Source organism: Merops nubicus, unplaced genomic scaffold, assembly GCF_000691845.1.
Source record: "Merops nubicus isolate BGI_N331 unplaced genomic scaffold, ASM69184v1 scaffold8244, whole genome shotgun sequence".
Taxonomy (NCBI): domain Eukaryota; kingdom Metazoa; phylum Chordata; class Aves; order Coraciiformes; family Meropidae; genus Merops; species Merops nubicus.
The window spans coordinates 284-25424 of record NW_008604813.1 but is presented as its reverse complement, the minus strand read 5'-3'; the positions used below and the strand labels follow the sequence as shown (position 1 = coordinate 25424).

Below are 25141 nucleotides of genomic sequence, written 5' to 3'. Positions count from 1 at the left end.
AGCCCACCTCTCCAGCCTGTCCAGGTCCCTCTGGATGGCCTCCCTTCCCTCTGGCATGTCAACTGCACCACCCAGCTTAGTATCATAAGGAAACTTGCTGAGGGTGCACTTGATGCCACTGTCTGTGTCATTGATGAAGATGTTAAACAACACTGGTCCCAGCACAGCCCCTTGAGGGTCACCACTTTTCACTTGTGCCCAGCTAGTTGTCAAGCCATTGACCACCACTCTCTGGGTGTGGCTGTCCAGCCAGTTTCTTATCCACTGAACAGTCCACCCATCGAACCCATATCTCTCCAACTTAGAAAGGAGGATGCTATGGGGGACAGTGTCAAAGGCCTTAGCAAAGTCAAGATAGATGATGTCCACAGCTCTTCCCTTGTCCACCAGTGCAGTTGCTTCCCTATAGAAAGCCACCAGATTGCTCAGGCAGGACTTGCCCCTGGTAAAGCCGCGCTGACACTCCTGATTTATTTCCCTGTCCTCCATGTGCCTTAGCATGTCTTTTAGGAGGAGAAAAAAAGGAAAAAGCTTCTAAAAGGAAAGTGATCCTATTTTTAGGTGAAGTGTTGAGTATTTTCTTACAATAGGTATAGTCTTCTATCTGATTCTGTTTAGAATACTACAGACTTCTCATTTAGGTTGGATTCTGCTTCTTCAGATCCTTCTGTCTCCCTGGGGGAGAGGCATGTCCAGCTGTACAGAGTCCCCTTGAAGGGTCAGCCTTGGTCTGCGTTGAGCTGACAATACCTGAAGCAGCAGAGATGACAGAGTACCTGTGGTGGAACCAAGTTGCTATTCCCCCACCCAAAAGCAGCTCTTGATGGACACACACTGTTGCTGTTGAATGAGGGTATGGATCAAACAACTGTCATGGCTTGAGGTGCATGTACAGTTTGCTTTAACTGCAGCAAAGTGGGGCTGAACTCTTCACGTGCCACATGGAGAATTTAAACTTACCTGATTATTTTGAGCAGGTGGGATACTGTAGATATTCACCATCAGCTGTAGCCTCGTGGAGTATTGGGAATGGGAGAAGCATCAAAGCAGGCATAGATGTGAGCCCAGCTGGACATGCCAGTCAGGTGTGCAGTGCTGCTTGAGGTGAGACAGTCTAACACTGTGTCAGCTCTTCAAGGCAGTGCATTAAAAAGATAGGTGTGGAAAGCCTGAGGTTGCTGAAGATACTGATTGCTGTGTTGGAACTTTGAGTGTTGCTTTGCAGCCTGGCTTAGCTCTGCTCAGCCTGCAGTTTCACACTGAACGGCGTCAAAGTTTCGATGACAGCTGTTAAATGCTATTTCCCCTTTGTATCCTTTTCCCTCAAATCCATGTGCCAGCCAGAAGTTAGACCTAACTGCTCTCACATGGCAGTCAGTTTAAAAAGCTGTAAACCCCACCCTGATATCAGTTCACAGATCCCTGCAGCATGGATCAGCTGTTTCCTCTTCCTGCCGAGCAGGAGTCACTGCTCTCACACGTGCTGTCTCATGCAATAACAGGGGAGTTGCAGATGCCTTTTAAATCCATGAATTAGGAAGCACAAAGGGATCCAGGGAACCATTAAACAAGGTTTATACCACAGCTGGGTAGGCCTGCTTTTGCTTCCTAGGCATCGACATTAGGCATTTTTCATCTGACCAGGAACAATGAAGAAATATCCTAGTAAAATGGATTTCTGCTTTTTCCCCGCACTGCAATACTTTAAATAAACTCTCTTCAGGGTCCCCCTTATAGTGTCAAATACCAAACTTGATTTTAGACTTTAATGCCCAAGGACAGGCAGTTAAGTGATAATGAACTACAAAAGTAGAACCCCTTTTGCCTTCATAATCTTCACAAATTTCAGGCATGAATGCTCTACTTGAGTGACAAATTGTTTTTTTTTTAAAAAAATTACTCCAAACTGGAATTTGCCTATGAAATGTTAATCACTTCCCCCCTCCACCCCGGAAAATGGAAACAATCAGAAGACTTGCATTAGAGTTATTCCTCTTTCCTATCCTGTGCTGTCACCTGAGCAGTATCCACCTTGTCACTTGCCAAATGAGCAACAGCGTCAGGAAAAAATTCACAAAGAGTTTGAAGCATTATAAAACAACAACAACAAAAAAAATTAAATACTGTGCCTTCATGGCTTGTCAGAAATACTAATTTTCAGGATTGTGATCGTTGCTATGGCTTCCCCTACCTTGGGATGAGAGCTGTAGTAAGGCATGGAGATAAGGTTCTCCCTTATCTGTTAGCCAGTAACAATTTGCTTGTTAAATTCCCTACAAGATAGCTGGGATTACAGATGAAAGTGAAATTACACATTACAGAGAAAAAAGATTCCTACATCTACTGTTAGGAAAGAGTAGTTATTAGGTCTCTAGTTAGCTGGGTGGGATGAGACCACTTTTCAAAAGATAGGACCAAGACTGACCAAGTTAGCGGGGGTTGTTTGTCCTGTGATTTGGGATCATCCTACTAGTCAGGCAGTAACTTTCATATTTCATCCGAGCCTGAATGAGTGTTGGCACAGTTTTAAAGCACTCAGGAATTCTCATTGAGTCTCACTATAAAGGAAGTTTCCCCTCACTGAAGTTCAAGCAGTATCGATCACACTGTTTGTTTGAAGAATAAATGAACTGCTCTAGATTAAAAGTTATTGCATTAATTATCTGCTTCCCTCAGATGTAGCCACTAAAAGCTTTTTGCATTTTATATTAAAAAAAAATCAAGCCTCGTGACTTCTAGCAGTCTGTTAAGCTTTGGGTTGTGCTTGGATGTGCAGTGCTTGGATCTGCCAGCCCTCCAGGGACAAGCCAGCACATACGGGGCCTGGCAAAGCCCTGACACCCAAGAAATTCACTGAGCACATCCATAGCCAGGGCCTGGGCTCTGGACATGAGGCATTGTCCTTACCAGGGCTCTCAGTGAAGCATGAAAGCCTGTTGTGTGCCCAGGAGCAAAGAGTGCTCTGAAAGTTCAGTGGGAAAGCATTTCCAGCTGTGTTTAAATTAAAAGAAAATCTCAGAATAAAATAGCTAGTTCTATTGCATTCACCATGAAAAATTTCTCATAAAAAGTAGTCTGCCATCCCCCCTGATTTTGGTCAGGTACCACAAGGTATTTATCCATTAAAGTGTAGATCTGCCTGCAATAGCAGTAGTCTGAATGTTTATATAAAAATGAGGACATCTGGTGGCCATTTAAAGTCCTCTCCCTGATAGTATTTTTAGAAATTTAAAAGTCGATGTTCTTTAACCACATCTGTATCAAATCCTCTGACAGCCTGCTGTGTTCCTATACAGAATTTCCCTTTCTTTCGACTTCCGCAGCTTAAGTCCAATACACTTCAGGGAGCTAAGGATAACACTGCAGCCTGAAATGCAGATTACTTTCTGTATCAACAAAAAAGCAGTAGCTCTGGTTGGAGTGTGCTTTAAAAAATGGGGCAATACAGAAGCATGACAATTTTTAGAAAACCCATTACAGGGTCATCTCATCCACAGAGGGTCAGTGTCAGGAAGCAGTGAACAGGGGCCAAGCCAGGAGCTGCGGGTGATGCTGGGGCCAGCCATATACCTACCCACCAGGATCCCAATTTCCTCAGTGGTACCTGAACATGACAGGCAGAGATGGCTCCCTCGGTAGCCCTTCGCAAGGCTAGTAGTCATCTGGATCCAGGCAGGCAATGGGGCTGGAGACAGGCACCCCTATACCATCACTCAGAGGGGTGTGTGATGCTCAGACCAGAGCTCAAATGGAGCCCCCAGGCAGGGTGTGTGTATAGGTGAGGGGGGCCCAGGTGGGGCTACTCCAGGCAATTGAAGCTCATTAGTGTGCTCAGGACACCAACAATTAAGAACTTTGCAGAAGGTTCACAGTCCTTGGCATGTGAAAAGTGTGTTCACCTGCAGCACGTGGAAACTTTATTCTTCTTTCTGAACATCTGTGTAATTCATGAAACACTTTTGTAAAGAAGCTCAAAGCGGCTTTGAAGACAACCAGGACCTTGTTTTACTGTTCCATGTCAAGTTTTGGGTGTACAAAGTGAAAGCATGGGCAGTTGTGTCTAGTCATAATTAATTGCATATTTTAAAAAGTAGTGTTAGATTTAATTGGCTTTGACTGTAATGGAATTGCAGTAAAAGCAGAGGCTGATTAGTGCCTTGTTGTACTCTATTTTCCATTCACAAATAAATGCTGACAGTTTTAAAGATTGGGCTGATAGTGTTCAATTTCTTATGTGTTGCCTACTGGTCTTGATTATGTTTCTGCCCCTCTGTGTCTTGAGGTAACTTTGGTTATCTAAAGCAATAAAATAATTAAGTTGCTTTTTCAGTGTTACCAGAGGTGATAATTCACTTGAGTGATATTATTTTAATTCTCCTGTTCTTCAGATGACAGGATTCAATTTTCTTTGTAATTTGCTATGGAGAAGGAAGAAGACTTCAACAGTGGACCAAAGTGCTGTGTTCAGATAACTTTTCTTTTAAACAACTTTAATTTCTAGGGTAAAATTAAACATTTCCTGATAAAGGACCTATGGTGAGATCTTACAAGCTAGCCTTTCCTTTTTTTTTAATATTTCTTTTTATTTTTTAATATAGTCTTTCGTACAGGGTGGTACCAGAGGCAGTTAAGTCCCCTTTGAGGATTAAAACAAGAAAACAAAGATCAACAGAGAGAAATTCTTGTAAGCTCTAGTCTTTGCTCACCTATGGTGTGAGGGCTGTTGGTCTCACGTGGCTCAGCACGTTCCTTTGTATTTAAACAGAAGCACAAACTCCCCTCCCACACTTTTCAACTGTGCCCCAGAAATTCCTTGTTCTTAGTTCCATTCAGGGCTTACCCAGTAGGCTTTTAATATAAATCTTAAGCTAAATAGTCCAGCTGCAGGTCCAGTTTGCCTGTATTGAGACCTGTTGCATTACTTTCAGGTAGTTTTTTAGTGTGGGGACATATTTTGATGTTACTGTGCAGAAACTGCTGGAATACCTAAGACTTCCCTTGTATATTGGATTTACTTACACCAAAAAAAAAAATAGAAACCAGTAAATATCCATGTAAGTCTGTTCTAACGTTAAAGAAGCTACATCATATGAGTTCAACTGCAGTGTAATCTTAAGGTCAAGTAAAAGAAAACATTTGGTCTGTGTTTAAATTTTGGAGGCAAAGGAAAGGGATAAAAGGAAAAGGGAAAAGGAAAAGAGGAAAATGTGTAGTTTTATTCTGACTGTTTGCTTCTTGATAGTTCTTACATCTACTGAGATGGATTTTGCACAATAAGTGAAAGGTGCTAGAGAGCCCTGGTGAAAATGTAGAGGTACCCATGGTTAATGCTATTGCCATACCCAAAGTTGTGCTATTAGGTCTCTAGACCTGTCAGATCTCATATACTGAGCATGAAACCCAGACATTTTCTAGGGCTCTCCTTCAAAAATTGGCACAAGAGCTTGTTTTCTGCATTGTGACCCCATATGGCAGGGGAAACTGTTTGATCTGCTCTGTGATTTAGTAGAACAATGCAAGACACATTTGGTAGGCCGGATCATGTCTCAGTCCTGGGAGAATAGTATAGGCAGGTAGTATAAAGAAAATACTTAGAACTATATACAGTATATGGAAAGATGCTCTGCACGGGTGTGTTGGGTGCTCTCCTTTCTCTTTGCCTGTAGGGTCAACATTGAACACTCAGAGAACCTCAAGGTACCATACACAGCATAGTAGGACCAGCATCACCATCTTGGAGGCTAGGGTGGCCAGAAACTGTGGCCTGCTGTGAGCCACCTTCTTTGCTTTGTTTCCCTTGTATGTCTCTCCTTGCCTTCAGAGTAGCTGTGCAAACATACAGAGATGCATCTGGCTCAACAACTGTATGAAGGTCTTCACTCTTGGTCTCATGTTACTTCCCTCATGCACAGCTGCTACTTTATTTTCTGAAAAATTAGCTTGTGTTGAATATATTTACAGTGACTCTTTATTTTATGGATAGTGTCCAAAGACAGTGTTTTGCTAAGTTTGGCCTTGATCATCTTCCTTAAGTGAAGGATGTGACAAATATGTAAATTAGATGCAAATTTGGAGTCAGCCAATTTTCAAATTAGATTATTTCAGCCACTCTTTACAGAAGACTGTGAGCTTCCCAGAAGTTTAATACATCATCTAATCTAACGTTTATTGGCCATTTTTGAAAGCAGTGCAGAAACTTGTCATGTTATTTTGGATGGAACTGAAAAGGTGCTTAGGCTCTTTCTGATGTCAAAACTGGGAGTACAAAGGAGTGGGCAAAAATAATAACACGCTTTCAGACTTAATTGCAAATTAAATATAAGGTATCTTTTAATCGAGTTATTTAATCCATATCTGTTTGTGATGGGCACTGAATGAGGGAAAGACATTGCTTTTCCAGATTATATTGCTGTTCCTGGCCCTGTCACACACATACAGAGCAGGACAGGAAAACTTAAGCAGGCAAGTTTTGGTAGCTGAGGTATGACATCTTCTGGGACAAATGGCTGGTGGCTAATGAGGATATTTGTGTGAGTGACTGCAAAGCTGTTGGCCTCTGTTCTTCTCTTCTGACATTTAGTAAAGGTCTTGGGTAAGATCACCTCTGGTAATCTGTACTTGTGTCAGAACCTTCTACATCAGTGTCTGTCAGTGTTTCTGCTGTTAACTCCCTTTTATTTCCCTGGCATTTGACTTGGCAGTAAAAGTTCACTTTTCACAAATATGTGGCATACCCAATCCGTGCTTATTAGTGATCACATCTAAAATGTATTTAATCACTCTCCTGCACCATACTCTAATAAGATGATGGTTTAGTGCAGAAGGTTTTTGGATACGTTCCTGGAACTATTCAGTAACATCAGATTGAGTTCTTTTTTTACACACCATTCACAGATTCAAATTAAACAGGTTTCAAATTACAGCATTTAAGAAAATAATGATTCTATACCATAAATTTTTGCTAGGAAGTAGAGAACAGGTTTTTCGTATTGCTTTGCACATATCAGCCATGTTCATATGTTTCTATTTGTGCAGTCTCCAAAATAAACATGGAATTGGAGATGGTGCAGGCTTATCAGACTTATTTCTGACCTGTTATAATACTAAGAACAGTGTCATTTCTACCATAGGCAGATAGGAGGTAGGGTAATCAATAACAGAGCAGTGGTATGTCCTGCCCTTTACTTGCAGTGTGTGGTCAATCTGACATCCTGTGAACCAAGAGAAGAAGAGGTCAGGGGTGGGAGGGGGGAAGCAGGTAAGAGATTGTTTGTTCTTTTCAAAAGAGTCACTTCTTACCTCTCACCCAAACACCTGAGAAACTGTCAATAAGATAACAAGTTCTTACATTGCATGAAAATATTTTGGTTTTATTTTGTAGTTTCAGGTGGGTTTTGTTTGTTTTTTTTTTTTTTTTTCCTTAGAGGTAGAGAATAAACATTAGTGATACCTATGTTTATTCTGCTCAGCATTGCTATTTTTAATTGCCTCACACTTTTCCTTCATTACCATTGTCTGTAAAGACCGTGTTTTATCCTTACTGTTTGACTTTATAATTTTCTCATTTTACTCTGTCCAATCTAGTTTTGTTTGTCTTTTTAAATCTGGAGTAAAATTTTCAGATGGACTAAAGTATTTGAGGAGCCTGAATTTAATTTTCAGAAATAAGCTAAGAATCAGAGTCCCATGGCAGGTCAGAGAAAAAAAAAAAAGAAACAAAACTGCTGACTTTCCTGCTTCTTTTTTTCCCTTTTGCAAACAATTTGGCTTTTCCTTCCCTTGCTTTCCTTTGGTGAACTGAGCATTTTGGTTTTTGCTGGGGACTGTTAGCTCTGGAGTTCATTTTTGTGTTTTACTTGATTACGATTTATTGTTTCGTTGCTCTGTCCCCTGGGTTAAACTTACTCATTACTTTGAATCAAAGGCACCATGCAAACAAATAAAATCTAATCTAATATAATATTCTTCTCTGATGGATTCCTTACAGTCTCTCTTCTTGGCAATCCTATTGTTCCTATTTTTTAAGCTCAAGCAATGAAATCAAGGTGGTTGTTGCCCAGAAGCGTTGCTGTCTTCTTTGCCTTACTCATATGCACAGTGTCAAAGAAGGGTAGAAGTCATTGCTCGCTTCTCTGAGAAGGTCATTTGTAACATGCAGCTGGCTACTTTTCAAATCCAGAAGTCAATAACCCATGATAGATTATTATTAGAAGTAATAAGCTTACTGTGGCTAGACCCTGCACCACTAATACAAAAATATGCCACAGCAAATGTTTGACATGATCCTATCCAGCATATCTCTGTCATGTAGCTAATACTTACAAATTGTGTTTCTCCCTTCTATGTGTAACTGTGCCTCTCGTTTCCTACATCTTCATTGCCTTTCCTGTTGTTGCTCAGGCTTTCCTTTCATTCAAGTAAGGAGCAAATCACCGAAATTCTGCTGTGTTTAAATTTTCTAATCTTTTTTTCTTTTTATTTCCTTGATTTAACCGAGTTTGTTTCTCGTCTCTGAAAAATACTCATTGCATGTAATAACCAGTGTTATTTTCCTGAGGAAATAACAGAATACTTTATTTTTATGTGACTTAAATGTCTTATATTGAAGAGGTTTTTCTTTGTTTTTGAATCGTCTTCCTGCAAATCAATCAATTTGTGTTTCTTACACACAATACGTATCTCCCTCAGAGTTCTGAGAAATTAATGTACAGCAGCCTCAGTAAAATGCAGCCACCCTTTCTGTGCCCTCCTCCTTCTCTTACCACAGCATTCAGACATTTGACCTTCATCAAGGAAGGACATTTATCACCAGCACCATCTAGGCATCTGTTAGTATACTTGCCCTCCGTGGTGCACATTCTTGTAAATGGAAGCATTATGGATCACTTTAGGCTTATAACCCAAGTAAACAGTTATGAAGAGTGTTGATGATAACTCAAGGACTCGTACACAAGAGTGTTGCAGCTTGTAATATGGTTAATACAGGAATCACAAATCACTTTTGATAATATTTTACGTCAAAAATGTTTCTTTCTGCAGGTCTTCGCTGTGGTGCAAATACCCATGCCTTGTTCCAAAGCACAAGGCAGACCTGCTGTAGTGTTGATGTCTGCATTTGTATAGGTCTCCAAAGTCAAACATGCTCATGACAATAGGCAGAGGGTTGAGATGCTTGTTAGTGACACTTATAGCTGTGAAATGTTGGAAAGGTAGGCGTGTCAAGTCCAAGGCAGAGCCTCCTTTGTGTGTGCAAGAGCTGGTCCACAGTGCTGTGTGCTGTTGGACTGCACTGCAAGAGATTGGGTGCCTGAGTCTTCTAGCCTGCCTTACCTTGCAAGGAACAAAGTTTAATACTGTATTCAGCAGCACATTTTTCACTTCAGAGCCTTTTCCTGATTCATCCTTTCAAATCCTCAGCACTGATGGCTACTGCTTCACCATAATAGAAGAAGATGAGTCTGGTGGACATTTAGTCACCAAGGGATGTCTTGGATTAGAGGGCTCAGACTTCCAGTGTCGGGTAAGAAAGCATTTGCTGCCATAGTGTTGCTTGGCTTTTTGATAGCTTTCAATTGAAGTGCAGTCAACAGACATTACTGTGTCCATGTTTTTTACTTCTGTTCATTTGGCAGATAGTTGCTCCACATTGATTGCTCAGGGGAGTGCATTTATATCCCTAAATGGTGGTATTATAGCTGCCTCTAACAATAAGTTAAGTTTTTGATTTTGGCACTGCTGTTGCTAGTATCATTCCCGCTTGGAGGAAGTTTAAATTTTAATTCCTGAAGTCTCCATGGTAGCTAAAGTTAGTTAGGATCTTTATGTCTTACATGCAATTTCACTTTAGTTTTGGATTTCTGGTGTCAGAAATTTCAAGTACAGGGTTCACCTCTTGGAGAGCAGATCTCACTGCAAGAGTGGAAGGGGTATGGACAGTGGAGCAACTTGGCTCGCTCTAAAGTGTTTGCCTTTCCTAGTATTAGCCTTAAATGATTTTACATGAGTGTAGGAACAGTCTAACCATCAAAGTCCATGGAAGGTGTTTTACCCATCTTCCCATGCAAGCAGAAGCAGCTGCTAAATTAGCCCCCCCAGCAATTCCCATATTATTCTGGCTAAACTGTTTTGAATGCCCACGTTAACTTATTTTTGTAATATAATTCTGATGGATGGATGTGACTTTCACAGTTCCGTCTTGCACCATTAGAGTCAATCAGTCCCTTGTGCAGCACTAGAGCATCAAGAGAAATATGTTAGGGGTGAATTAATCTCCTAATTATCTAGATGAAATGTTGCTGGGTGTGCTCGGTAGCAGAATTCCTTACTCCCTACATCCTAGAAATCTGTAATGGCCTGCAGTCAAACCAACAAACATTTCTCTGAGGTGCCAGAATGATGGCATATATTTAATAACACAGATAATTACTTTGCTTTCTATCAAATTGTTCATTGCAGGACACTCCTATTCCACACCAAAGAAGATCTATTGAATGTTGTACAGGACAAGATTACTGTAACAAACACCTTCACCCTACACTGCCACCACTGAAAAATCGAGGTAAGGGGAATTCAATCCAGTCCCAAACTGATCTTTTCCTGCTGTTGCTCTTTGAGCCCTAGGAGTAAACAAAGACAAACCCAAAGGATTCTCTTCCAACTGCATCTGATTAGAGAACTAAGCTGCATTAGATAGTGTTGCTGAATTCCCATAGGTAGTGTGGGGAGCTTTGCTTTGACCTGTGGTTGCTGGTATTTGCTGCTACTCCTATTGCATAGATGCAGTGAGCACTAAATACATTAGAGTCACATGAAATTGTCTGAGCTCTGACCTGCTGGCTATCAGTGATCATCCCAAAGTCTTAAGTTAGTTGTGGCAGAGGATGCCTCTTGCTTTGTATGTTTTTAGCCTGATAATAAAATTGAATCCCCTTTCTAGTCCCTGCAACATGTATTACTGTTGTTCATAACTCCACACACATCTAGGACCATGTCTCCAGTGGTTAATCAGTCAGTTCCAGCTGACTGAAGTCCATTAAACTTTACTATTTAAAAGACTGGATAATCCAGTACTAGGACTATAACTAGTCACTGCTGTGAATTTTCTACCTGAAACATATAGCTGAAAATAGAATAGGGGGTAAGAACTCATGCACTGATTTTTTATTTGTACTTTTTTTTTAATTTATTTGAGAACAAATAGATGTGTATTAATTTAGACTCTGGGGCAAGGCTTTAGCTTTTTTGTTTGCTTGTTTAAACATCACTTTCTGAAAGTCAGTAAAACTCCTTTGGCTAGATGTCACAGAATACCTTTTGTAAAAATGCGTTCCTAAGTAAGTGTAAATTATTCCATGATAAACCCTTGGCATTGGCAGCAATGGCCAAGGTTTGGTGTGGTCAGCATGGAGTTTAGTCTGTGAAAGTCAGCTCAAAGTTTCAGGATAATCTGTAATCGTGGTGTTCCAAGTTGAAAATCCAGATCAGTGTGCAGATGCACTCTTAATTACACAAAGATGCTTGCACAAATGCATGCTCAGAGGAAGCCTTCACTCACGTAAGCTGTTCCCTTCACGCCTATGAAATTCTGCACAGATGGGCTGCAGAATCAGGTCTGTGGAGAGTAGTATGTAAATATTTCACTGCTTACTAGCAAGCCATTAAGTCAGCGAAACCTCGTAAATTTCTGACTTCTAATGTAAGAGTTATGTACTACTTCATTGGGTTTTTAATTTTAAAAAAGTTCTTTGGACAGAGAGAGAAGCTCCAAAAGGAAGTCAATATTTGTTCACACTTACTTAGTATATCAATAAATACAATTTCAGTTTGAAAAACACTACCATGATTCCTTCTTGCTGCTGACTGAGTTTATTCTACATAAAAACTACTTAAAAATACTGAACCAATGCCTAACACTAGACATCTGCCTTATTAAGATTTTAGTTATTTGGCAATACTATCTGCTGCTTATATAGAAAGCAATAAAACAAGCTCTTAGTAGTGGCAGAAGTTGTTTGGATCGATGTTGGCTTTGCTCTGTGTGCATATGGGGTAAATAAAGCATCACTTGGACACCATGGTGGCAGACCCATTAAACAGCAGAATATTTTTTTAAAGAAAAATTTCATAGAGTTGGAACAGGATTCTGCCTGCTCTGTGTTGCAAAGTTGTCTGTTTTAGAATGACAAACAAAAGGCAATTTATTCACACAACGTATTCTGAAGATTTGTTTGAAATAAGCTCTCACGCTAGCGGCATCCTGATAGTATGTTGTGAAGATACATTTCAGGAGCTGCTTCATTAAATGTGGCTGGACAGGGCTGAAGTCAGCACCTTTATTAAAGCCTAAGTAAATACATCATTCTTGGTGCCAGGCCTGTAGTAATTTGTCATTGCTGTATCCTAGTATGAAAGCTCAGAGAAAAGCCATAGTTTGAACTGTAGATCCTCACTGCAACTAGGTACAAATACATGCTACTACCAGTACCCAGTAATGTGGCTGTAAACATTGTTTCTGTTGGAAACATTTAGGTTAGGCTGTGATTGACTGAGTACTGTTAGAAATGTATATCAAATTTAACATAAACTGTAAGAACAGAGAAAAAGAAGATTAACTTAAAAACAAGCTTCTAGGAACAACCTTTTGACCTCCAGAATTCCATGAAAAATACGTATGTTCCTCAGCATTTAAAAAACAAACAAAAATTTGGCTTCTGATGAACTTATGTTTGAGGTCATGTCTCATGGGAAATGGAGTCTAGGGAGAGTGTCCAGCTGCAGGTCAGACGCTGTTGAACTGCAAATGAACCTATGCACCAAGGTAACATCTACAAAGGCAAGCAACTTGTGTTCTCAAAGTACTTTTCCAGACCTGGCGTGTGCTGGAAAGTGGGGTTTACACTACCCTTCCCCACATACATGAAAGTGGGAGCTGGAAGAGCTAACCCTGGTCAAAGCAAGATTTGTTAAGCACGATGGAAGAAACAACAGCTAAACCCAAGTCTTGAGCTCACGTTGAGGCAGAACTAGCAGGATAAAGTATCCCAGAGAAACCATGAAGTCCTTGTCCCAGCTGTCCATCTGTCTTATTAAGGAAATGAGAGTCATAATTGGGTCTGATACAACACCTCTGCTTTAAACAATAAAAGATATTCCTGGAAATCCCAGTGAAAGCACAGGCTGAGACCAGTCAAAAGGAGAAATATGTCTTTACTGATTTAGAGCCTATATAAGCAGAAGTGGTGGTGCCACCGTGTCTGGCTCCCTGCCTGTAGAGCTAGTGATGAATGGGCAAGGGAATGATTGGAGGAGTGATGGGGTTTGATGTGTGCACACAGTCTCCACTCCTCAGATTTCACTGCAGTTTTTACTTGGATGACTGTAACATTGTGAACTGGAGGGACCTGGGGAGGGAGGAGAACCTCCTCTCCTTTTGATATGCTGACTTCTCCCTTGAACCTGCTGGGTGGCATTTTCAGTGCAATCCTCAGCACAGTCCTCAGTTGGCAGAATGAGGGGAGTGAGTGGTGGAGGAGGGGGAAACCATGGGAAAATAGCTGATCCCGCTCGGTATCACCGAAGACTTTGCTTTTGTTGCTGTCTGCCTTTCTGTGCTGCTCATCGCTGACACCAGCACGCACCACTGTTTTTGTACAACACAAAACTGTTTATGGTGTTTGCTGGACTTTGCTATTATCAGCCAGCCAAGGTATGTGAAGAAGCTTCCTAAACCTACCATGTGTTTGTTTTGTGCTCCCTCCGCCATGCTCCTGATAATCACTCAGTGCTGCCTCCGTGGAAGCTACTGGTTATACTCATAACACTGCTGCTTGGCATGTTGCAGTTGCCAAGTAACATAACACAAAAAAAGCACAGCACTGGACTTCTTGAAGGACAGAATATCTCCTTCACACAAACTGACACCAGCTGATTCCCACTGCAGTCTTCACCACGGTGCACACAAGCCAGTGACTGAGCAACCCACAGCGGAGCTGCCCCATCCCTCTGCTTAGTCGTGGAGATGCCAAAAATGATGCAGGAAAAGGGAGATTTGTCCTGCTGCTCTGTGGGAAACAGGATGGGCTGCAGGAGAAAAGAGTTGGCCTCCAGCAGCACCAGCCTGGCTCAGTTCATCAGAACAGACATTGCTGGTGTAAGAATGGGGGCATGCTTTTAATCTTGTGTTGTCCACGTGCCAGAGAGTTTATGAAGTCCTCAAGTGAGCAAGCAAATGAAATTCTGCCAAAATGCTTTGAAAATGCAGGAAGTGTTTGAAAGGTGAGACAATAGCTCACTTATCGTCAGTATTGCCTCTCATCCTACGCAGCCAAATAAATATAAAGACATATGGAAGTTATTCTCTTCTCCTGTGAGAACCAGTTGCATGCCCGTGCTGTTCATAGTGAACTCCTGCTAAAGCTCTGTTAGCTGACACTGCCAGCATGGGGAACATTACCTACTGCAAGAGCGTAAGCATTGCTGCTGCAGTCTGCATCCACTGCTCCCTGCAGAGATCAAGACAAGTTCTTTTATGTCTTGCATAGTTTTTTTTGCACTTGCTTTACAGAATTGCATTTGGCTACCAGAATATTTGGCAGTCTTGGAGTATCAAGTTCATTTGAGAGTTACACAGCACTTCCAAAATGCCTTCGGGGGCCTCTCGGAAAATCAAACTGTGTTTGTTCACACTTCTGAATGGGAGGAGACCATGAGAAACATTGAGAAGAGATTTTGGATCATTTAAAATCGTCAGAATTTGTTTAAGATTTCAGCATCTTTATCATCACTCTCCCATACACATGTATGCGGACACACACAGGCAGCATGAGCTGTGGGTGCTTTACAAGTTCTGGTAGGACAACATGTGGTGTCTATGTAAATGTGCAAACTTCCATGGCTTTGATCTCTGGCATACACAAGTGTGAGAAAGGTCTGAATTGCTCCTTTTGCATCTGACATCAACATCCAGTATTGCTAAGCATAAAAGCTCAACTTCTATTGTGGTTTATTCTGTGAAGTGGGACAATTCTTGCTGCAGACAGATATCAAAGTTCCTCCCAAGTATAAAATCCCACTCTATGGCCTGAGTGCTCCGTTTATGCTCTCTTTGGCTGACGGGCTGCAACATCTTAAAAGGGTACAAACCACACATTTTAGAGGGAGGTGGCTGGCTGACACAGGCTGCTTACAAAGCAAGAACTAGAGCCCTTAGCCCTGCTGAGCAGCCATTGCCTCTGCAGCAGACATCCGGATTCCCTGGTGGGCTCTCGGATTCGGCTCACAGCCCCCTTGGAGTGGCAGGCCAGGTAGAAGTCTGCTGCAGCAGGGAGAACGATGGGCTCCAGTGTTTTCCTGATAGACGTCACGTCAGTGTCCCCTTTCAAAGGCATTGGCCATGTCTCAAATGTTTACATTGCTGATGCTCCCAGAGCAGGTAATGGCAGGTTAAAACATGACCACTGTGATCAAAAGGTGCCTTGGTTCGTCATCTCTGTTTGCAGGGGAAAGGAGAAGGAAAGAAATAGTTGGGGGGCAAGAACAGGATGAGAAACTGGATCTTTAAAATAGAAGAGCCTGAATAGTAAACCAAGAGTCCCTTAGGAATCTCCTTGTCTCATTACCCTTGTAAATCTGAAATGTAATAGTGCTGTTCCAGGATGAGTCGATAGGGATGGATTTCTTGTGGTGTACAACGTGTTGGGCATTAGCTTGCATGATGCGAGACAGGGAGGCTGGGAGAGCTTCAGAAAACATAGTCCTCATTTGCATTACACCAGATAACAACTTTGGGAGGGCAGTGTGTGTATCTGCAAGCTGAAATACCATAATTTTGAGACTTTGAGGGGTGGGGAAGGTTAAAGAAGAGTAGTGCTTGGTGTCTTGTTTTATTCAGCAGAGGAGCTTGAATGAATGTCAGACTTGCTTGCCTGAGTTGAGAACACACATTCAGAGATTAATGGTATTCTTTAAGAGAACATGAGCCTCCATGCGAAGATTGACCAAAACATTTTAATAGTTTTTACATAACAGCGTTTTCTGCAAGTTATTTGACACATTTAATTTTCAAAGTGTTTTACAGACTAGCTGCTGGAGAGATAGCGTTGCCCACTAGCATGGAAGGACTTGATGGCACGCAGGTCTGCTATTGAGAGAATGGAGGAGAAAGTTTCTGCTCAGGTGTTTAAAACACAGGATCTGAGAGAGATTATTCTGCAGTGATGGAAATATACCTTCAAGGTCTCTAGTGGCCTGCCCCTTTGGAGGTCGGATGGTCTGCTGTGTCTTCACTTTGTTATATTAACTGCTCTATAGGACACTACTTAGTAAGAGTGATTTAAGATAGAGGCAGTAATTTTTGTGTGTCCTGGCTGATCACTTAGGTTAAGACACGGTGCTACGGGTCTTAATAGGTTTTTCATTCAGAGCCAAACAGGGAATTACGAACCAAGGCAATGCTTTGCCTGAGTGAGGGCTGAAAATTCAAGCAGGCTTGTGGTGGTGCTGGTCCTGCCCTGGTCAGTGAGGGTCAAAGAGGAAGCACACAAAATGCCTGGGGAATCCAGGAGTATCTTGCATAGGACTTCAGTACAAAATGAGGGAAATGAACTTGTGCTAGCTGCACTTTTTAAGGCATGTGTGCCTTTTCATACTGACTTTATGCCACATCCCTTGCCAAATTTTCCACCTTCCTTGTTTTTAACCCCAGATTTTGCTGAAGGAAACATTCACCATAAGGCCCTGCTGATCTCCGTGACTGTTTGCAGTATACTTCTGGTGCTTATCATCATATTCTGCTACTTCAGGTAAATAAGGAATACTTTACCAGCTTGTTAATGTTCCTCCCAGTATTCATCTTTCTTAGACTTAGGATTTTGAAAAAAAATGAAGTGGACCTTTAGGGTAAAAAAAAAAAGAGAAACTGTAATTTCATCATGAGGAAAAATGTGTATTTTATTCATGCTAGTCACAAGTATACCTGTACATTGTATTTTATATAGCATCTTTTGTCCAACATCCGAAAAAGTCATTCAGGTAGAAGTGCAGAGTATTCATTAGTGAGTCTAAGAAAGCCCCAGGACAAATTTTATGTAGTGTAAATAAACCTAAGGCTTGTAAATGTGTTTATGCAGTGAAGAACTGATCATAAAAAAAGAGTGAGATACAGGAATGTAAGTATGTCTAGAATGTTATCATAAACTACATACATTCAATAATTTGTCACATTTTTTAAACAGTCCCAAATCCCATGACCTTACCTACTCGTTCTCCTAACAGACTCACTGCAGTCAAAATTATTTACTTGGTCTATGTTTTAAACATATTTAAGTTTCTGAAAGAAAAACATGTGCTTGCTTTGCAAATTTACACCAGATTGCACGGTGTTTTGAGTTTTATGCTTAGAGTTTTGATGCTGAAAACAGCTGCTAAAAATAAAATAGAAAATTCTGGGCAGTGACTCCAGCATATTCCTCAGGGAAGCAAAGGAAGCTGTAAGTCAATAAATGAAGCAAATGTGAAGGACGATTTGCATTATTCATTGCACGTGTTTATTGTATTCAGAGTTAATTTCACTTTCATGTAAAACGGCAGATACAGGCGCCAAGAGACGAGGCCCCGGTACAGCATCGGGCTGGAGCAGGATGAGACCTACATTCCTCCTGGAGAGTCCCTGAAGGATTTGATCGAGCAGTCCCAGAGCTCAGGGAGCGGCTCCGGGCTCCCTCTCCTGGTAAGGAGGCTGCATTATTTTAGTGCGAGCTTAAAAGGCAAAAATGAGTAGAGGAAGAAGACAAAATGAGACATGCTAAATGATATTCATATGTATTGTTTGGGGTTTCTTTTTCTCTCACAGAGATGAGAAGGAATTAAGATGGAGAAAGCTGCTTTAGAAGCAGGAGACTTTTTTTCATGTAGACTAAGCCAAAAAAACTTAGGTTTTGGGTTTGGTTTTTTCTTTTTTTTTTTAACCTCAGCTCATGTCTTATTTTAGGTACCACAGGGTAAGTACAGGCTAAGGGATATCACAGAAATTCATCAGGATGTACCCCAGTGTACTGGGTAGCATCTGGCCTACTGATCTTATTTTCTTGCTTTTTATGTGCAACACACCATAACATTTCAAACACTGACACATTGCCTTTATGTAAAGGGAACTGTAATTCATCAAGCCTGGAACCTTTGTATGTGTAGACACCAGTTGGCATTCAGAAGTCAAGAGCAAATTATTTTTCCCTTGTAGTGTGGCCATCTCAAAGGTTAAAGGGCACAGGGATGGAGTTTGTGATTGTTTCTGAACTTATTGTAGCATGACTGAGCCCCTGAGCTTACCTGCTGAAAAGGCAGAAGTTCTGTTCACCAGGGGATTTTGTTTCTGGGGATCATTGTTACTTTTTAGCACTGAAAAAAAAAAAAAAATCCATGTTACTAATTTAATGTATTGCCTTTGAGAAAATGAATTAGATTTCATTTTCATTTTTCAGGGATGATACGTCTCTCCTGTCTCCCAAACCTATTAGTTTGTATATTATTAGTGATCCTATTACTGTAGATTTTGTCCAGTTTCCAAGTACTATGTTCCATGTATCTGGTTTTTGCCCATACATCTTTTTTCTACACCCTAAAAAAAAGAAATAAAATGGGAAATTTTAGAGTTTCTTAAAATGAAGCAACAGGGTGAGTGGTTGGCAAAAATCTGACCACACTCAATTTGTTCTGGAAGGTATGAAGTGCTTAGAGTCCCATTTACATAAAGCGTTGACTTCTTTAAAAATCCATTTTCTGACAATTAAGATACTATTCAGAAAAAAAAGCCAAGCTGCCAAATGAGTGCTATGACTGGTGCTGAGCATGGAAAAACCATGGTCATTTTTCTCTACTGAGGTAAACTCTGTCATTTTGTCTTTGAGAAGACTCTGTCATGTCCCAAACCATTGTCCCTCCAGCAGCCATGGTAAGGGCGGAATCACACTTACATGTTAGGACCATTCCTAATGAATGCTTCCAATTAATTTTGTTGTGAAGGGTTCTTGCCTTTTTTTTTCTCTTTTTTTTTTTTTTTTTTTTTTTTTCTTTTTTTTCCTTTTTTTTTTCCTTTTTTTTTTTTTTTTTTTTTTTTTTGGTGTAACCCCTGCCACATCATGGTCTTGGTCTGTGCTTTGTGCTCCTACCTGTTACAGTGACAGAAATAATAAAATAATTTAGAGCAAACACAAGGAGCTTGGTTGTTCTAACCTGACAGACGTGTTTGCAGCAGTCCACGTGGGTAGCAGGTGTGCTGGGGCATCTCGTAGCAGCGCATGGCTCGATACTTCATCCCAGGATGCCCTTGAGACAAAAGAGCTGGAGCAATGCTATTTGTGACTGCTAGTGCTTTGTGCCTTCTTCTAACCCAGTGGGCTGGTTGAAGATGGGATCTAGGGTCTTACTGGTGTCCCTAGGTCTACACTTGCAGCGGACAGAAAAACTAACTTCTGCGAATTAACTGCGGTAATGGCCAAGGTGTCATCTCAACTGGGTCATCACTCAGTAGCTCTCAAAGCTGGGCCAGCGCTCTGTGAAGCAGAAACTGTCCTGTTTTCTGCCAGTTGTCCCTTCTCCTCTTTCAAGCCTGGAGACTTTGCAGCCACTGAGCCAGGTGTTCCTCCTGAAGGCACTCTCTTCCCCTCTCTCTTTGCCTATGAAAATGCATATTTTTTATTTCCCAGACTTTGCCTTTAAGTATTAATTTTCTGTGGAACAGAAGAAAAATGAGAGCTGTAATGATTCCTGTGCTTAGCAATAGATGCTTGCTTTGTTTCCCAGGCAGCTACAGGCTCACTAGAAATGCACAGATTAAGACCCCTGGGCCCATGCCTGAAGCAAGTACATAGAAACTGCCTGGCAATAATGCTCTAGACTTTACTGTGGAAGAGTTTGGTTTTAACTGTATTATTTCCTATGCAAAGCCTGAAACATCTGAAGTTACTATGTTAGGAAAGCAAGCTGCAAATTTATTATGAAATGTCACTTTATGTTAAACAGGGATGTTTTCCTTCTATGCAGAACATTTTATTCTAATGGGTACAAATATTATACCAAAACCAAGCATTAACCAAGATTTTATCAATAGTTTGACTTTCAGCAAAGGTTCTGTCTTCTGACCTGTTCGTACCTCTGACAGAAAAGTTTGTTGCAGGTCAAATGCTGCCAATCAAATTTTAAACCAAGGGAAAAAAAAAAAAGTTGTAAATAAAGGCCTTTGAGCCAACAAACTGGGGTGCACAATCAAATCTGTGCAAGCAAGGAGAACCTCATTGGCCTTGACAGAGCAAGAAGTGTAGGTGGAGCTGTTGTCCCCGTGAATCCACGTGGAAAATCGGCGAAGGAGATTAGATGCTGGGGATGTTTCTTTCAGTGGTCTGTATGAAAGGTTTGCTGAATTACAGTTTGGTCTCTACCTCTTCACATATTTTTTTCCTAATTCCTCTTCCAATGAATTTTGCTTTTCAAAGGACTTCATCCAGCCCAGGTATCAAGTTCTCTATTCAAAATATTGAAATTACAAAAGGTTGGTTTGTCTGAATTTTCTTCTGCAGTAGCTGAACACATTTAGACTGAATATCAGAAAAATAGAATGGGGAAAGTAGAAATAGTTGGTAACTGGATTGATCCCAGTCAGGGAGAGGAAACAAAGGCCTGTGTAACCTTACCTGGTTGCTTACAGAGCTCAAGCAGCAAAATACACAGATATGAAAAGAAAGAAAAAAAACCCCAACCCCAGTCAGTGTAAATAATTCACATGAACACATTATTCAGCATGCTTATGAAATCAGTCTATCCAGCAATTTTGATTAACTGATTTGTTCTGGGAATCGTAATCAATTTATGATTCAAGAAAAGGCTAAATTCCTTAAAATAAAATAAATTGTTCATAGGAAATCATTTGACCAGTTCTAGCAAGAGGAAACCAGGTTAAGGCCCTTCACAGAGTATTCTGCCGCCTGAAAACCTATAACAGAAATGTGTTTTTCATTTTCTTAATGTAATTTAATAAGGAACTTTTCATCATTAAGTATTGTAATTCCATGTACTTTATGATGCCATTACATATATTTACGCAAATTAAGTTATTTGATATAACTGCATTATTGTTCAGGATGCATTTTTAAAATGGGCAAAATAGAAAGCAACAATGCTAAAATGATATTACAAAATGTTACAGCAAAATTCCAATGTAATATAACTATCATTCAATCACTATATGAGAGTATAAAAGAGAAGAAATCAGCTTAAAAAAATAAGGCTAATCTTTGTTCTTGGGTTTCACTGATGTTAATCAAAATTAATGGCACTGAAGCCACCATCTTGGAAGTCTAATAATACATTGCAGGGCTGAAAAAACAGAATTTGTTTAAATCACAGAAGAATAAATCTGTCTCTCTTGAAATAGCTTTGCATAAATGTGACTGTATGTTTTTCTTCTTTAAATTGTTTAATATGAAAATGAGTAATTTATTTAGAAAATAAATTATAATAGGCTTTACCTAATAGGTTTTGAGTTAATCCTTGGGCATATGTTCATGCTGCAGTGGGGTTGTGGCAGTCCTGCTCTGCATTACCAAGCTGGTAGTTTCCACTTGCAGGCTGCTATCCCAGGGATGACAAAGGCAGCAAGTGATTTTTAAAATCAAGTTTTTGATCATTTCTGTTAGCCAAGATTTCAAAAATATTTGGGATTACATTAAATGCATATGATTTCATAGAAATTCAGACAATGCACGCTTGCTGCAATAAACTGCTTGAAATTTGTATAGGGATGGTGGCAAAAGCAGGAGACCTTGTATATTTGCACTTGACTAGATTTTGCCAGTTGGGTCAGGTGAAAAACTGCATTGAAGGATAAAATCTTGTAAAATCCTACCAAACTCAGAATCATGGATTCTGTGGATTGAACTAGCAATTCTGAAGCACAGATGGGTGACATTTTAATCTCCTGTTATACTAGGGTGAGGCTGAGTCAGCCATAACCACCAGTGGGTTGTGTTGCAACATCTACTTGAGTTTTTATTCGTGAACTTTTAGAAATATGTGATCTGCAGACATGCACTTATCCTGTGAGAATGTATTAGTCTCCATTTGTCCAAGATCTCTTGTAGTCATAAAAGCTTGTTAAATGTAGAATCAATCCATCTGCTACGTGGGATCTGCCATCCTTACGAAGGGTATCTCTGCGCTGCTGCTGAGTACCTTGACCTTATGCTACAGCTGCAGAATTGGATTGATTTTAGCATTCGTTCACAATACAGTCACTGGCAAAGCTGGTGTGGGCACTAGAAAGGGCAGATTAAAGCTCTGCTTCCATATCTCTCTCTTTCTTTCTTTTTACTGCTGTGTAATCATCATTATTAAAATTAGCGTAGGCACATGGGTTCTAACTGTGTAAGTAGTGGTTGAGGTTCCTAACACCAAATCTATTTTTTGAAGTTATTGTTGAATTATTATATGATTTTCAAGGAATGTGAATTTGCAAGGAAACTTATCTCTGTAATGTTGCTAATTTTGGAGCACTGTTGTGCTTTGGGCTCTTGTGGGCCCTAGCTTTGAGTCTCAACTGTGTTGAGTATGTAACAAACATCCCCACTTTAATGAAAAATGTGTTACCTACCTTTTTGTTATTTGGGTTGGGTTGGGGTGGCCAGGATTGTTTTCTGCCAAAGCTTTCCCAAAAATAACAACAACAGCCACAAAAAAAATTCCATAAAGTGGTGACATCCCACAGGGAAATAAAAATTTCAAGGTTAGTAGCCAAATGTTTCCTACACACAGAGATTTACTTTCTTGAGTGGCCACAGTGTATTTTGGGAATGTATGGAAAGGTTTCTTCACAGTGGCAGGAGTGGCCTCACCAGCACTCTGTCCCAGGGGAAATGGAGAGCATCCACACTGTGGAGCTTTGCAGAAATCCGTGTTGGGATGGCTGAGTATATGGCTTTCCAGTAGGCCTGCTTTGTGGGAAGGAGACACAGGAGGGAGGCGAATACAGAACATGCCTGCAGAGCAAGTTGTAACCACCCATCTTGGCATTTCCCAGGTTCAAAGGACCATCGCAAAACAGATTCAGATGGTAAAACAGATTGGAAAAGGTCGCTACGGAGAAGTCTGGATGGGAAAGTGGCGTGGTGAAAAGGTAGCCGTGAAAGTGTTTTTTACCACGGAGGAGGCCAGCTGGTTCAGAGAAACAGAAATCTACCAGACCGTCCTGATGAGGCATGAAAATATTCTTGGTGAGTCAAATTAAGGAGAATTATTTGATAGTGTACAGGTTTATTAAGTTTAATCATTTTTGTATTTGCTGTTGTCTGATGCCCTTTCTGATGCGCTGTTACCTGCTGTACTCTGCAAATAGCTACCCAGCAATTTTCAAAAGAAAGATGTTTCAAGGATTAATGAAACATAAATAAAAGTGAAAAAATAATGGGGTTTGGGGGCTATTACTCCAAACACCATACATCTGTTTCTGCCACCTGTATTTCCATATCTGGGCTTTCTGAAAACATGTTAAAGGCTAGAGGTGAGGAGGCATGGTTGCATGGAATGAACTTTCATGGAGATGAAAGAAATTAAATATTTTGTTTAAATAAAGCTATTGGAGTGGCTGAGAGTCCAGAGTCTTGAGCAGTCAAAAAAAAGCCCTGAGAAGTATTAATTTGAAAATCCTTTTTTTCTTTTCAGGATTCATTGCTGCAGACATTAAAGGTACAGGATCTTGGACCCAGTTGTATCTCATCACTGACTACCATGAGAACGGCTCACTTTATGATTACTTAAAATCTACTACCTTGGACACAAAAGCCATGCTAAAACTGGCTTACTCCTCTGTTAGTGGCTTGTGCCACCTGCACACTGAGATCTTCAGTACTCAGGGCAAACCCGCTATTGCCCACCGTGACCTCAAAAGTAAGAATATCCTGGTGAAAAAGAACGGCACGTGCTGTATAGCAGATTTGGGCTTGGCTGTTAAATTTATCAGGTGAGTAGAAGTGAGAGGGGCGAGGAAAAGTAATTGGGATGCAAATGCTGGTTTAGTTGTTGACTGAGTGTGCACATGTCGGTAAGCACCTGCAGTGTCTGTGCATACCTTTCATGCTGTGCTCACCTGTATGTGAGGTGGGGCTACCTGTGTGGGTGAGGGTGTCTCATAAACACATAATGCAGTTGTAGAAATAATGGCTTTTAAATTGAGCACACCGGTTGTATTTTCATAGAGGTTCAGTTTTCATCACTTTGCCCTCAGTAGCAACCTGAGTATTGCTGCCACGTGCTAAAAGGATATAGCACTGACAGGTTGAAGTCACGTCAGTAAACTTGTCACTGAAGCTTTCAGCCTCTCTGATGCCAAGATAATTCACTCACGGCTTGTATAGAATAAGACTAACCATTTGCACAAACTGCTGATGGGGATTTATTGAAAAGCACCCCATTTGGGCTGCCTTTTGTTTCATTTCCAAAAAATCAAATTGGCAAACTATGGATTTGATTTTTGAAATGGCTTTTAAATTTGATTTTTAAAAAATGGCTGTGTGTTTAAGCAACTTGGAAAGAGCAGACAAGTAGGACTTACTCATTCCTGGGAGTCATTGCTGTCTGACAGCCCCATTCAAAAGGAGCTTGAGCTCTTGGCAGTGGTCCTGCTGGTGGAGATGTGTCTTACGAAGTCTCTGAGTTTTCTGTGCACAGAAGTGTGGACATAGACTGAAGGTTTCAGTTTCAGAGGTCAGCTTTGAAACTGTGCACTCCTTGAAGCATCAAAAAAGGTTTTAAGAATTCTGTACAGGTCTTGAACTGATATTATACAAAGTGTAAGGAAAGGCAGTATTTTATGTGCTCTTCTCAGTAATCACTTATCTACACGATTTCTTAGTGAGGCTTTTCCATTATGAACCTGACCTTTCTTTAGGAGATGAGAAAGGAGTATTTTATTTTGAGGAACAGGGGCTTAAAAAACAACAACTTGGAAGTAAACTATTTGCTGTAAATCTTTCAGGGAAGAAATTCACCCTTTGAAGGTGTACCTTGCCTGACAAGTACAGAGCAGCACACTGCTTAGGTATGAACATCGAAGAACTAGGGACTACCAAGTGTTGCTATAAAAGAAGGGGAAATATCT

The 25141-nt window shown here is 40.7% G+C and overlaps 1 protein-coding gene across 1 annotated transcript in view; it reads left to right on the top strand.

Moving 5' to 3' along the window:
• Nucleotides 1–24019, top strand: part of BMPR1B (bone morphogenetic protein receptor, type IB) — a 25418-nt gene extending 1399 nt beyond the window's left edge. Inside the window, exons 2-7 of the mRNA XM_008939134.1 lie at nucleotides 9418–9520; nucleotides 10456–10558; nucleotides 16703–16799; nucleotides 17587–17725; nucleotides 23066–23258; nucleotides 23707–24019. Of these exons, the coding sequence (XP_008937382.1) occupies nucleotides 9418–9520; nucleotides 10456–10558; nucleotides 16703–16799; nucleotides 17587–17725; nucleotides 23066–23258; nucleotides 23707–24008 (937 nt within the window). The 3' untranslated portion in view covers nucleotides 24009–24019. The remainder of the gene's footprint in view (nucleotides 1–9417; nucleotides 9521–10455; nucleotides 10559–16702; nucleotides 16800–17586; nucleotides 17726–23065; nucleotides 23259–23706) is intronic.
• Nucleotides 24020–25141: the final 1122 nt, after the last annotated feature.